The sequence below is a fragment of the Lipophrys pholis genome, assembly GCF_963383615.2.
Source record: "Lipophrys pholis genome assembly, chromosome: 14".
NCBI lineage: Eukaryota > Metazoa > Chordata > Actinopteri > Blenniiformes > Blenniidae > Lipophrys > Lipophrys pholis.
Window position 1 is genome coordinate 27,673,391 of NC_137633.1, and position 13,717 is coordinate 27,687,107.

General features: G+C 49.6%; 1 protein-coding gene across 2 annotated transcripts in view; it reads right to left on the reverse strand.

Moving 5' to 3' along the window:
• Window positions 1-13,717, reverse strand: part of slc4a11 (solute carrier family 4 member 11) — a 126,499-nt gene that overhangs the window by 34,941 nt on the left and 77,841 nt on the right. For both annotated transcript variants that reach the window (XM_080480041.1, XM_080480040.1), the window contains one exon: window positions 3,220-3,301. In XM_080480041.1, the coding sequence (XP_080336167.1) occupies window positions 3,220-3,301 (82 nt within the window). The remainder of the gene's footprint in view (window positions 1-3,219; window positions 3,302-13,717) is intronic.

Here is a 13,717-nt window from a genome sequence, read left to right on the forward strand (position 1 = left end):
AAGAGAAGAAGAAGAGAAGAAGAAGAGAAGAAGAAGAGAAGAAGAAGAGAAGAAGAAGGGAAGAAGATGAGAAGAAGAAGAGAAGAAGAAGGGAAGAAGAAGAGAAGAAGAATTGAAGAAGAAGGGAAGCAGGAGGTTGTTTCTTCTGTTTGGCAACATCTCAGCTGCAGCACCACTCATTTCCATAGGTTAACCTCTTTTTCTTCACACACACACACACACACACACACACACACACACACACACACACACACACACACACACACACACACACACACAATAAATACATCGGAAGCTGCTATGAACCGACTTCATTAACAAATTCTGTGTTTTGTTTTGTTAAAGTTCAATTTATTTGGATTTATTTGGATTTATTTGGATAAAAAATACAAATGAGATCCAAACATTCCATACAATTAATATTCTAGGCCTTTATTAGAAGCTGATGTGGAGCAGAACTCTCTTCAGAATGTAATCCCTGCTTCATGAGCTCATTGGACGTTGATGTTCCTCCTTCATTAAAGATTAAAGCTTCATGTTACATGTTTTATTTCACAGTTTTCCTCTTTGATGAGACTCTGTTACTGTGCTGATTATATAAAGAAGAATTAATAATGGATCAGGTTTTATGAGGTTAGCAGAAGATTCTGATTCTTTGATTTCTGTTTTACTGTTTCTCACATGCACACACACACACACACGCACACGCACACACACACACACACACGCACACGCGCACGCGCACGCGCACGCGCACGCGCACACGCACGCGCACACGCACACGCACACGCACACGCACACGCACACGCACACACACACGCGCACGCGCACGCGCACACACACACACACACACACACACACACACACACACACACACACACACACACCCGCACGCGCACACACACACACACACACACACACACACACACACACACACACCCGCACGCACACGCACACGCACACGCACACGCACACCCACACCCACACCCACACGCACACGCACACGCACACACACACACACACACACACACACACCCACACCCACACGCACACGCACACACACACACACACACACACACACACACACACACACACACACACATTACATATAGATTGACATTTAAACTTTAGATTATGTTTCTAAGTGGATTTGCTGCATATCATAAACCATTAATCTAATCTGCATGAATGCTAACACCATAATTAATATAGAGGAACTTCACATTGAGCATTAATAATTTCTATAATATAAAACTGAACATAAAAAGGATACTGTTGAAGAAAGAAGAAAAAAAAATCTAATAATTAAGAAATAACTGTTTGTGTATTAAAGGAGGCAAAAGAAAACACACATGTTTGTTTGTTTGTTGGACAACATTCAAGTTAAAGTTGTTCACAATCACTTTCCTGCGATTCGACCTAAACTTGACCTCCACCTGCTTCACATCACAGCCTCCGTCATGTAATTACTGAGTCGCTCCAGGTTTCTCTCCTGAACCTTAAAGTGTTGTTTGACTTCTAGCTGGATACAATCTACTGAATATCAACCGTTCAGTACACAGATTGGGAATAATTAATGATTTCATATTTATCTTCAAATGCTTTTGACTGATTATTGATGCTTATATAGTTTTCATCTGTTCTATGTTCTTAAAGACAGTTTTCCACAATAAACTACATCGATACCGTCCAGCAAGTATTAAAACTTAGTAGTTGCTCAAAATAAATGATTAATCCCAGTTACTTCACACTCGTACTTTATGACTTTCTTAAAATAAAAAGTAATTAGTTACTTTGAAAAGTAACCACCATTAATTTTATAGCCAACAACAACAGAGTTGTCAGAGTACTGATTGATCCAATCACTATCATGAAGTTACAACAGTTAGTGGAGGAAGATGCTCTATAATCTGGACATTAGAGGAGAAAGATCCTCTATAATCTGGATGTTAGTGGAGGAAGATGCTCTATAATCTGATGTTAGAGGAGGCGGATGCTCTATAATCTGGATGTTAGTGGAGGGGTGCTCTATAATCTGGATGTTAGTGCAAGAAGATGCTCTATAATATGGATGATTCGAGGAAGATGTTCTATAATCGGGATGTTAGAGAAGGAAGATGCTCTATAATCTGGATGTTTTGAGGAAGATGTTCTATAATCTGGATGTTAGTGGAGGAAGAGGTTCTATAATCTGGATGTTAGAAAAGGAAGATGCTTTATAATCTGGATGTTAGAAAAGGAAGATGCTTTATAATCTGGATGGTAATGGAGGGGGATGCTCTATAATCTGGATGTTTTGAGGCAGTTGCGCTATAATCTGGATGTTAGAGGAGGGAAGATGCTCTATAATCTGGATGTTAGTGGAGGAAGATGTTCTATAATCTGGATGTTAGAGAAGGAAGATGCTCTATAACCTGGATGGCAGTGGAAGGGATGCTCTATAATCTGGATGATAGTGCCGGAAGATGCTCTATAATCTGGATGTTTAGAGGAAGATGTTCTATAATCTGGATGTTAGTGGAGGAAGAGGTTCTATAATCTGGATGTTAGAAAAGGAAGACGCTCTATAATCTGGATGGTAGTGGAGGGGATGCTCTATAATCTGGATGATAGTGCCGGAAGATGCTCTATAATCTGGATGTTTTGCGGCAGATGCGCTATAATCTGGATGTTAGTGGAGGAAAATGCTCTATAATCTGGATGTTAAAGTACCAACATGCAGACAGCTCTTATGAAAGTAAGTGTAGATGTATTTGTGGGGGCTAATGCTATAATGCTAACTCCAGGCTCTGTGGCTACAAGCTAAAGCTAATGCTAGTTACACTGGAATATCTTTCATGTTAGCAGGTCAGTTAGCAGCACTTCAGAAATAATGAGGCGCTCTTCCTCGACCAGGAAACAGGAGTTTAAGGAAAGAGCAACACTCGAGTTTGGATGAATGCTAAAGCTAACATTTGGTGCAGACAAACTACAACTGTTACCACAACACTGCAACGACAGTAAGGGTGGAGGCTTTACTCATTAGATCATTGATGTAACACTCGTGTCAGCGTCACACACACACACACACACACACACACACACACACACACACACACACACACACACACACACACACACACACACACACACACACACACACACACACACACACACACACACACACACACACACACACACACACTCTCTCTCTCTCTCTCAGCAGATGGTGTTGCTTACAGGACGCAGAGCCAGGACTGCTGGTACTGGATGCCGGTGGCGGTGGCGGTCACTCCCTGGATGGTCTCTGACAGCAGGTGAACTGTGGGGTGAAGTACAGGAGTCAAACACACACTAACTGAAACCAACCTCACACACGCACGCACACACACACGTGCGCACACACACACATACACACAGCAACACGATGCTGAACGGCTTCTCATCCGCACCAGGTTTGCATGTCGTCTCTTTAAGCAGCCACATATAAGAAGCTGAATCTCCGCAGTTTGAGCTCTTTAAATAAAACTGCAAATGAAACCTGGCTCTGGTTTCTCTGTCAAACGATGTCAAGCAAACGCATGAGAAGTTCAATCGAAATCTTGTGCTTCATCTGGCTGTGCCAAGCTCCTCCATGTGATGTCTACATCAGAAGTGCCTAACGAGACCGCCGTCTGCTTTACGCAGCGATGCCAGGCGCCATATTGTGACAAGCTAATAAGGGATATTCATCCAACCCTAGAAAACACCACTGCTCATGTTCACAGATGAGAGAAAAGACAATAGTGCCATCACAGACAGGCAGTGGGAGGAGGCAGAGCATCACGAAGAGAAACAAACAAACATGAAATCAAACCTTCAAATTCAACTGAAATGCATTTTTGTATGATTGTAATAATCTTGATAATTTTATCACTAAGATCATCACATTCGATGGTTTCTTGTTGAAATGGTGATGAGACATGCAAAGTGAGGCAGCTCTGAGCTGAGCCTCCCCTGATAAACAATCTGGGTCCAGCGCAGGTCGGCCAACACTCTGTAATTCTACTGAGAGGAAATGCATGTGAAATAATGCATTTCACATATGTCAGAAAGATGTTAATTCTCACTTATTTCACGAATCAAAAGCACAAGTGATGATTCAGTACCGCTGCCTCGCTGTAGAGGGCGATGCTGAGTACACGGTTAAGATAAAATTATGCACACGCACACACATACCGTTACTACTGTGTGACAATTCTCCATTAAATCCACTGAAAATGTAGAAAATCAAATAGTAAATATTTTTATAACTGAAAATGAACTTAAATTATGAGATGAAGAATGATAAACTTAATTTATTAGAAAGAAAATATCACATTTAAAATTTTTCTCATTTCTATTTTTCAGGAAACTGAAGTTAAAACTTGACCAAAAGAAGATGAACAACAACAGCAAATTAAAATGGAAAGATCAGGATGCATCCAAAGCAAGAAAGTCTATTTGTGTTTCAGCCCAATATGAACCTTACAGACAACCATAACATTATGACCACCTATCTAATACACTGTAGTTTGCCTGCTGTAGGATTTGGTCCGAGGATGATGGCTGATGGAACCTGGAGGCCAAGAGCTCAAACTGAGGTTGTTCCTTTAACAATCCCAGGTTCAAAGTCAGTAGTCATAATGTTTCGGCTGATCAGCATCCAGAATATCAATCCAACCAATAGTAAGTATGCCATCTGGAGATAGGATTCCAGGTTCATATATTTGTAAATGACAGACTCACCTCCCATGAACCTCGCCATGTTTACACTGCACCGACCATTAAATATGGACGGGTCAGGAGGCTCGCTGCTTTCTAACGACAGGAATCTCCCTTCTGATTCCCACCAATCCAGTGATGAATGGCAATGTTCTTTAAAGGGGGTGGGGGGGTGGGGGGGTACCTCCCGAAACCCTCCAGAACATTAGGTGCAGTTCTGCCTCGCAGCTTCCTCTTCAACTCATCAGCAGTGACAAAATGACCAGGTGGAAATGTTTTGTATGGCGAGCAGCAGGGACGATCATTTCCATATCATTCTGATTCTCCCTGCCAATGGTGGTTTCCCTCCTCCTTTCTGTCCGTCCGTCTTTGTCTTTCTCTCCATCACTCTTCTTTTCTCTCCCTCTGCCATGCCGTCTCATCAATAAAGTATCCTCCATTCATGCCAGAAAATGATGGGCGTCACCATGACAACAGTATCACAGTGCTCAAGGAGTGAGAGCTGGAAGAGGGGGGGCAGAGAGAGAGAGAGAGAGAGAGAGAGAGAGAGGGGGAAAGCATGTAGAGAAAGAGAGAATGAATATAAGTCTGTAGAGAAATAGACACAGGGTGAGGAAGATAGAGAGAGCTGGTGGAAGAAAAGGAAAGATGAGGAGTATGTGGAGGGAAAAAGAGGCTGGAGAGAGAATAAGAGGGACGAGAAAACGAGAGGAGGAAAGGAGGGAAGGAAACTCAGAAAGAAGAAAATGCCAGCAAGAGAAAGGGAGAAGAGGGAATGAGGGGAGAGATCAGAACGAAAACATTCAAAAAAATGTGACAAACAAATGAAAACCAGACAAGATGAAAAGAAGAATGGGAGGAGGAGGGAGGGAGATGGACGGAGAGGTGCAGGAGATGGACTGGGATTCAATTCAATTAATAGCAGTCAGCCTGACAGCCATGTAATAATCAAAAACCATCCAATTTCTCATTGACGTCAGGGATGAGAAGAAAAGGGGGGAGAGAGCGAGAGAGAGAGAGAGAGAGCGAGAGAGGGAGAGGTGGAAAGTGAGTGATGCAAACAGAACAAAAGAAAGATTAAAAGATAGAGAAGGGAATGTCGATAAAATGAAGGAGACAGAGGTTACAGCAAAGATAGAAAAGAGATGTGGAGGTGGTGGAGGGAGCGTTTTTGTCGTCCTCCTTACCAACAGACTGAGTCGCCAATGTCACGGTGAGACGAGCTAACGAGGCTAACCAGAGGTCTGCGTGACCACTAAGAGTCTGCGTGACCACTAAGAGTCTGCGTGACCACTAAGAGTCTGCGTGACCACTAAGAGTCTGCGTGACCACTAACAGTCTGCGTGACCACTAAGAGTCTGCGTGACCACTAACAGTCAGCGTGACCACTAAGAGTCTGCGTGACCACTAACAGTCTGCGTGACCACTAAGAGTCTGCGTGACCACTAACAGTCTGCGTGACCACTAACAGTCAGCGTGACCACTAACAGTCTGCGTGACCACTAAGAGTCTGCGTGACCACTAACAGTCTGCGTGACCACTAACAGTCTGCGTGACCACTAAGAGTATGCGTGACCACTAACAGTCAGCGTGACCACTAAGAGTCTGCGTGACCACTAAGAGTCTGCGTGACCACTAACAGTCTGCGTGACCACTAACAGTCTGCGTGACCACTAACAGTCTGCGTGACCACTAACAGTCTGCGTGACCACCAACAGTCAGCGTGACCACCAAGAGTCTGCGTGACCACTAAGAGTCTGCGTGACCACTAACAGTCTGCGTGACCACTAAGAGTCTGCGTGACCACTAAGAGTCTGCGTGACCACTAACAGTCAGCGTGACCACTAAGAGTCTGCGTGACCACTAAGAGTCAGCGTGACCACTAAGAGTCTGCGTGACCACTAACAGTCTGCGTGACCACTAAGAGTCTGCGATACCACTAAGAGTCTGCGTGACCACTAAGAGTCAGCGTGACCACTAAGAGTCTGCGTGACCACTAAGAGTCAGCGTGACCACTAACAGTCTGCGTGACCACTAAGAGTCTGCGTGACCACTAAGAGTCTGCGTGACCACTAAGAGTCAGCGTGACCACTAACAGTCTGCGTGACCATTAACAGTCTGCGTGACCACTAAGAGTCTGCGATACCACTAAGAGTCTGCGTGACCACTAACAGTCAGCGTGACCACTAAGAGTCTGCGTGACCACTAAGAGTCTGCGTGACCACTAAGAGTCTGCGTGACCACTAAGAGTCTGCGATACCACTAAGAGTCTGCGTGACCACTAACAGTCTGCGTGACCACTAAGAGTCTGCGATACCACTAAGAGTCTGCGTGACCACTAACAGTCAGCGTGACCACTAACAGTCTGCGTGACCACTAAGAGTCTGCGTGACCACTAACAGTCTGCGTGACCACTAACAGTCAGCGTGACCACTAAGAGTCTGCGTGACCACTAACAGTCTGCGTGACCACTAACAGTCAGCGTGACCACTAAGAGTCTGCGTGACCACTAACAGTCAGCGTGACCACTAAGAGTCAGCGTGACCACTAAGAGTCTGCGTGACCACTAAGAGTCTGCGTGACCACTAACAGTCTGCGTGACCACTAACAGTCTGCGTGACCACTAACAGTCAGCGTGACCACTAAGAGTCTGCGTGACCACCAACAGTCAGCGTGACCACTAAGAGTCTGCGTGACCACTAAGAGTCTGCGTGACCACAAACAGTCTGCGTGACCACTAACAGTCTGCGTGACCACTAACAGTCAGCGTGACCACTAAGAGTCTGCGTGACCACTAAGAGTCTGCGTGACCACTAACAGTCAGCGTGACCACTAAGAGTCTGCGTGACCACTAAGAGTCTGCGTGACCACTAAGAGTCTGCGTGACCACTAAGAGTCTGCGTGACCACTAAGAGTCTGCGTGACCACTAAGAGTCTGCGATACCACTAAGAGTCTGCGTGACCACTAACAGTCTGCGTGACCACTAAGAGTCTGCGATACCACTAAGAGTCTGCGTGACCACTAACAGTCAGCGTGACCACTAACAGTCTGCGTGACCACTAAGAGTCTGCGTGACCACTAACAGTCTGCGTGACCACTAACAGTCAGCGTGACCACTAAGAGTCTGCGTGACCACTAACAGTCTGCGTGACCACTAACAGTCAGCGTGACCACTAAGAGTCTGCGTGACCACTAACAGTCAGCGTGACCACTAAGAGTCAGCGTGACCACTAAGAGTCTGCGTGACCACTAAGAGTCTGCGTGACCACTAACAGTCTGCGTGACCACTAACAGTCTGCGTGACCACTAACAGTCAGCGTGACCACTAAGAGTCTGCGTGACCACCAACAGTCAGCGTGACCACTAAGAGTCTGCGTGACCACTAAGAGTCTGCGTGACCACAAACAGTCTGCGTGACCACTAACAGTCTGCGTGACCACTAACAGTCAGCGTGACCACTAAGAGTCTGCGTGACCACTAAGAGTCTGCGTGACCACTAACAGTCAGCGTGACCACTAAGAGTCTGCGTGACCACTAACAGTCAGCGTGACCACTAAGAGTCTGCGTGACCACTAACAGTCTGCGTGACCACTAAGAGTCTGCGATACCACTAAGAGTCTGCGTGACCACTAAGAGTCAGCGTGACCACTAAGAGTCTGCGTGACCACTAACAGTCTGCGTGACCACTAAGAGTCTGCGTGACCACTAAGAGTCTGCGTGACCACTAAGAGTCAGCGTGACCACTAACAGTCTGCGTGACCATTAACAGTCTGCGTGACCACTAAGAGTCTGCGTGACCACTAAGAGTCTGCGTGACCACTAACAGTCAGCGTGACCACTAAGAGTCTGCGTGACCACTAAGAGTCTGCGTGACCACTAAGAGTCTGCGTGACCACTAAGAGTCTGCGATACCACTAAGAGTCTGCGTGACCACTAACAGTCTGCGTGACCACTAAGAGTCTGCGATACCACTAAGAGTCTGCGTGACCACTAACAGTCAGCGTGACCACTAAGAGTCTGCGTGACCACTAAGAGTCTGCGTGACCACTAACAGTCTGCGTGACCACTAACAGTCAGCGTGACCACTAAGAGTCTGCGTGACCACTAACAGTCTGCGTGACCACTAACAGTCAGCGTGACCACTAAGAGTCTGCGTGACCACTAACAGTCAGCGTGACCACTAAGAGTCAGCGTGACCACTAAGAATCTGCGTGACCACTAAGAGTCTGCGTGACCACTAAGAGTCTGCGTGACCACTAACAGTCTGCGTGACCACTAACAGTCTGCGTGACCACTAACAGTCAGCGTGACCACTAAGAGTCTGCGTGACCACCAACAGTCAGCGTGACCACTAAGAGTCTGCGTGACCACTAAGAGTCTGCGTGACCACAAACAGTCTGCGTGACCACTAACAGTCTGCGTGACCACTAACAGTCAGCGTGACCACTAAGAGTCTGCGTGACCACTAAGAGTCTGCGTGACCACTAACAGTCTGCGTGACCACTAACAGTATGCGTGACCACTAACAGTCAGCGTGACCACTAAAAGTCTGCGTGAACGTCGAGAGTCTGCGTGACCACTAAGAGTCTGTGTGACCACTAAGAGTCTGCGTGACCACTAACAGTCTGCGTGACCACTAACAGTCTGCGTGACCACTAACAGTCAGCGTGACCACTAAAAGTCTGCGTGAACGTCGAGAGTCTGCGTGACCACTAAGAGTCTGCGTGACCACTAAGAGTCTGCGTGACCACTAAGAGTCTGCGTGACCACTAACAGTCTGCGTGACCGCCGAGTCTGCGTGACCGCCGAGAGTCTGCGTGACCGCCGAGAATCTGCGTGACCACTAAGAGTCTGCGTGACCACTAACAGTCTGCGTGACCACTAACAGTCTGCGTGACCACTAACAGTCTGCGTGACCGCCGAGTCTGCGTGACCGCCGAGAGTCTGCGTGACCACTAAGAGTCTGCGTGACCGCCGAGAGTCTGCGTGACCACTAAGAGTCTGCGTGACCACTAAGAGTCTGCGTGACCGCCGAGAGTCTGCGTGACCGCCGAGAGTCTGCGTGACCGCCGGGTGTCTGCGTGACCACTAAGAGTCTGCATGACCACTGAGAGTCTGCGTGACCACCGAGAGTCTGCGTTACCACTAAGAGTCTGCGTGTCCACTAAGAGTCTGCGTGACCGCCGAGGGTCTGCGTGACCACTAACAGTCAGCGTGACCACTAAGAGTCTGCGTGACCGCCGAGGGTCTGCGTGACCACTAAGAGTCTGCGTGACTGCCGAGAGTCTGCATGACCACTAAGAGTCTGCGTGACCACTAAGAGTCTGCATGACCACTAAGAGTCTGCGTGACCACTAAGAGTCTGCATGACCACTAAGAGTCTGCGTGACCACTAAGAGTCTGTGTGACCACTAAGAGTCTGCATGACCACTAAGAGTCTGCGTGACCACTAAGAGTCTGCGTGACCACTAACAGTCTGCGTGACCACTAACAGTCTGCGTGACCACTAACAGTCTGCGTGAACGTCGAGAGTCTGCGTGACCACTAAGAGTCTGCGTGACCACTAAGAGTCTGCGTGACCACTAACAGTCTGCGTGACCGCCGAGTCTGCGTGACCGCCGAGAGTCTGCGTGACCGCCGAGAGTCTGCGTGACCGCCGAGAATCTGCGTGACCACTAAGAGTCTGCGTGACCACTAACAGTCTGCGTGACCACTAACAGTCTGCGTGACCACTAACAGTCTGCGTGACCGCAGAGTCTGCGTGACCACTAAGAGTCTGCGTGACCACTAACAGTCTGCGTGACCACTAACAGTCTGCGTGACCACTAACAGTCTGCGTGACCGCCGAGTCTGCGTGACCGCCGAGAGTCTGCGTGACCGCCGAGAGTCTGCGTGACCGCCGGGTGTCTGCGTGACCACTAAGAGTCTGCGTGACCACTGAGAGTCTGCGTGACCACTGAGAGTCTGCGTGACCACTAAGAGTCTGCGTGACCACTAACAGTCTGCGTGACCGCCGAGTCTGCGTGACCGCCGAGAGTCTGCGTGACCGCCGAGAATCTGCGTGACCACTAAGAGTCTGCGTGACCACTAACGTTCTGCGTGACCACTAACAGTCTGCGTGACCACTAACAGTCTGCGTGACCACTAACAGTCTGCGTGACCACTAACAGTCTGCGTGACCGCAGAGTCTGCGTGACCACTAAGAGTCTGCGTGACCACTAACAGTCTGCGTGACCACTAACAGTCTGCGTGACCGCCGAGTCTGCGTGACCGCCGAGAGTCTGCGTGACCGCCGAGAGTCTGCGTGACCGCCGGGTGTCTGCGTGACCACTAAGAGTCTGCGTGACCACTGAGAGTCTGCGTGACCACCGAGAGTCTGCGTTACCACTAAGAGTCTGCGTGTCCACTAAGAGTCTGCGTGACCGCCGAGGGTCTGCGTGACCACTAACAGTCTGCGTGACCACTAAGAGTCTGCGTGACCACCGAGAGTCTGCGTGACCACTAAGAGTCTGCGTGACCGCCGAGGGTCTGCGTGACCACTAAGAGTCTGCGTGACTGCCGAGAGTCTGCATGACCACTAAGAGTCTGCGTGACCACTAAGAGTCTGCATGACCACTAAGAGTCTGCGTGACAACTAAGAGTCTGTGTGACCACTAAGAGTCTGCATGACCACTAAGAGTCTGCGTGACCACTAAGAGTCTGCATGACCACCGAGAGTCTGCTTGACCACTAAGAGTCTGCGTGACCACTAAGAGTCTGTGTGACCGCCGAGTCTGCGTGACCGCCGAGAGTCTGCGTGACCACCAAGAGTCTGCGTGACTGCCGAGTGTCTGCGTGACCACTAAGAGTCTGCGTGACCGCCGAGTGTCTGCGTGACCACTAAGAGTCTGCGTGACCGCCGAGGGTCTGCGTGACCACTAAGAGTCTGCGTGACCGCCGAGTGTCTGCGTGACCACTAAGAGTCTGCCTGACCAATAAGAGTCTGCGTGACCGCCGAGTGTCTGCGTGACCACTAAGAGTCTGCGTGACCACCGAGAGTCTGCATGACCACTAAGAGTCTGTGTGACCGCCGAGCGTCTGCGTGACCGCCGAGAGTCTGCGTGACCACTAAGAGTCTGCGTGACCGCCGAGAGTCTGCGTGACCACTAAGAGTCTGCGTGACCACTGAGAGTCTGCGTGACCACCGAGGGTCTGCGTTACCACTAAGAGTCTGCGTGTCCACTAAGAGTCTGCGTGACCGCCGAGGGTCTGCGTGACCACTAACAGTCTGCGTGACCACCGAGAGTCTGCGTGACCACTAAGAGTCTGCGTGACTGCCGAGAGTCTGCGTGACCACTAAGGGTCTGCATGAACACCGAGAGTCTGCGTGACCACTAAGAGTCTGCCTGACCACTAAGAGTCTGCGTGACCGCCGAGTGTCTGCGTGACCACTAAGAGTCTGCGTGACCACTAAGAGTCTGCGTGACTGCCGAGTGTCTGCGTGACCACTAAGAGTCTGCGTGACCACCGAGAGTCTGCATGACCACTAAGAGTCTGCGTGACTGCCGAGAGTCTGCATGACCACTAAGAGTCTGCGTGACCACTAAGAGTCTGCATGACCACTAAGAGTCTGCGTGACCACTAAGAGTCTGCGTGACCACTAAGAGTCTGTGTGACCACTAAGAGTCTGCATGACCACTAAGAGTCTGCGTGACCACTAAGAGTCTGCATGACCACCGAGAGTCTGCATGACCACTAAGAGTCTGCGTGACCACTAAGAGTCTGTGTGACCGCCGAGTCTGCGTGACCGCCGAGAGTCTGCGTGACCACCAAGAGTCTGCGTGACTGCCGAGTGTCTGCGTGACCACTAAGAGTCTGCGTGACCGCTGAGTGTCTGCGTGACCACTAAGAGTCTGCGTGACCGCCGAGGGTCTGCGTGACCACTAAGAGTCTGCGTGACCGCCGAGTGTCTGCGTGACCACTAAGAGTCTGCCTGACCACTAAGAGTCTGCGTGACCGCCGAGTGTCTGCGTGACCACTAAGGGTCTGCATGACCACCGAGAGTCTGCGTGACTGCCGAGTGTCTGCGTGACCACTAAGAGTCTGCGTGACTGCCGAGAGTCTGCGTGACCACTAAGGGTCTGCATGACCACCGAGAGTCTGCGTGACTGCCGAGTGTCTGCGTGACCACTAAGAGTCTGCGTGACTGCCAAGTGTCTGCATGACCACTAAGAGTCTGAGTGACCACCGAGAGTCTGCATGACCACTAAGAGTCTGCGTGACTGCCGAGTGTCTGCGTGACCACTAAGAGTCTGCGTGACCACCGAGAGTCTGCATGACCACTAAGAGTCTGCGTGACTGCCGAGAGTCTGCATGACCACTAAGAGTCTGCGTGACCACTAAGAGTCTGCATGACCACTAAGAGTCTGCGTGACCACTAAGAGTCTGTGTGACCACTAAGAGTCTGCATGACCACTAAGAGTCTGCGTGACCACTAAGAGTCTGCATGACCACTAAGAGTCTGCGTGACCACTAAGAGTCTGTGTGACCGCCGAGTCTGCGTGACCGCCGAGAGTCTGCGTGACCACCAAGAGTCTGCGTGACTGCCGAGTGTCTGCGTGACCACTAAGAGTCTGCGTGACCGCTGAGTGTCTGCGTGACCACTAAGAGTCTGCGTGACCGCCGAGGGTCTGCGTGACCACTAAGAGTCTGCGTGACCGCCGAGTGTCTGCGTGACCACTAAGAGTCTGCCTGACCACTAAGAGTCTGCGTGACCGCCGAGTGTCTGCGTGACCACTAAGGGTCTGCATGACCACCGAGAGTCTGCGTGACTGCCGAGTGTCTGCGTGACCACTAAGAGTCTGCGTGACTGCCGAGAGTCTGCGTGACCACTAAGGGTCTGCATGACCACCGAGAGTCTGCGTGACTGCAGAGTGTCTGCGTGACCACTAAGAGTCTGCGTGACTGCCAAGTGTCTGCATGACCACTAAGAGTCTGCGTGACCACCGAGAGTCT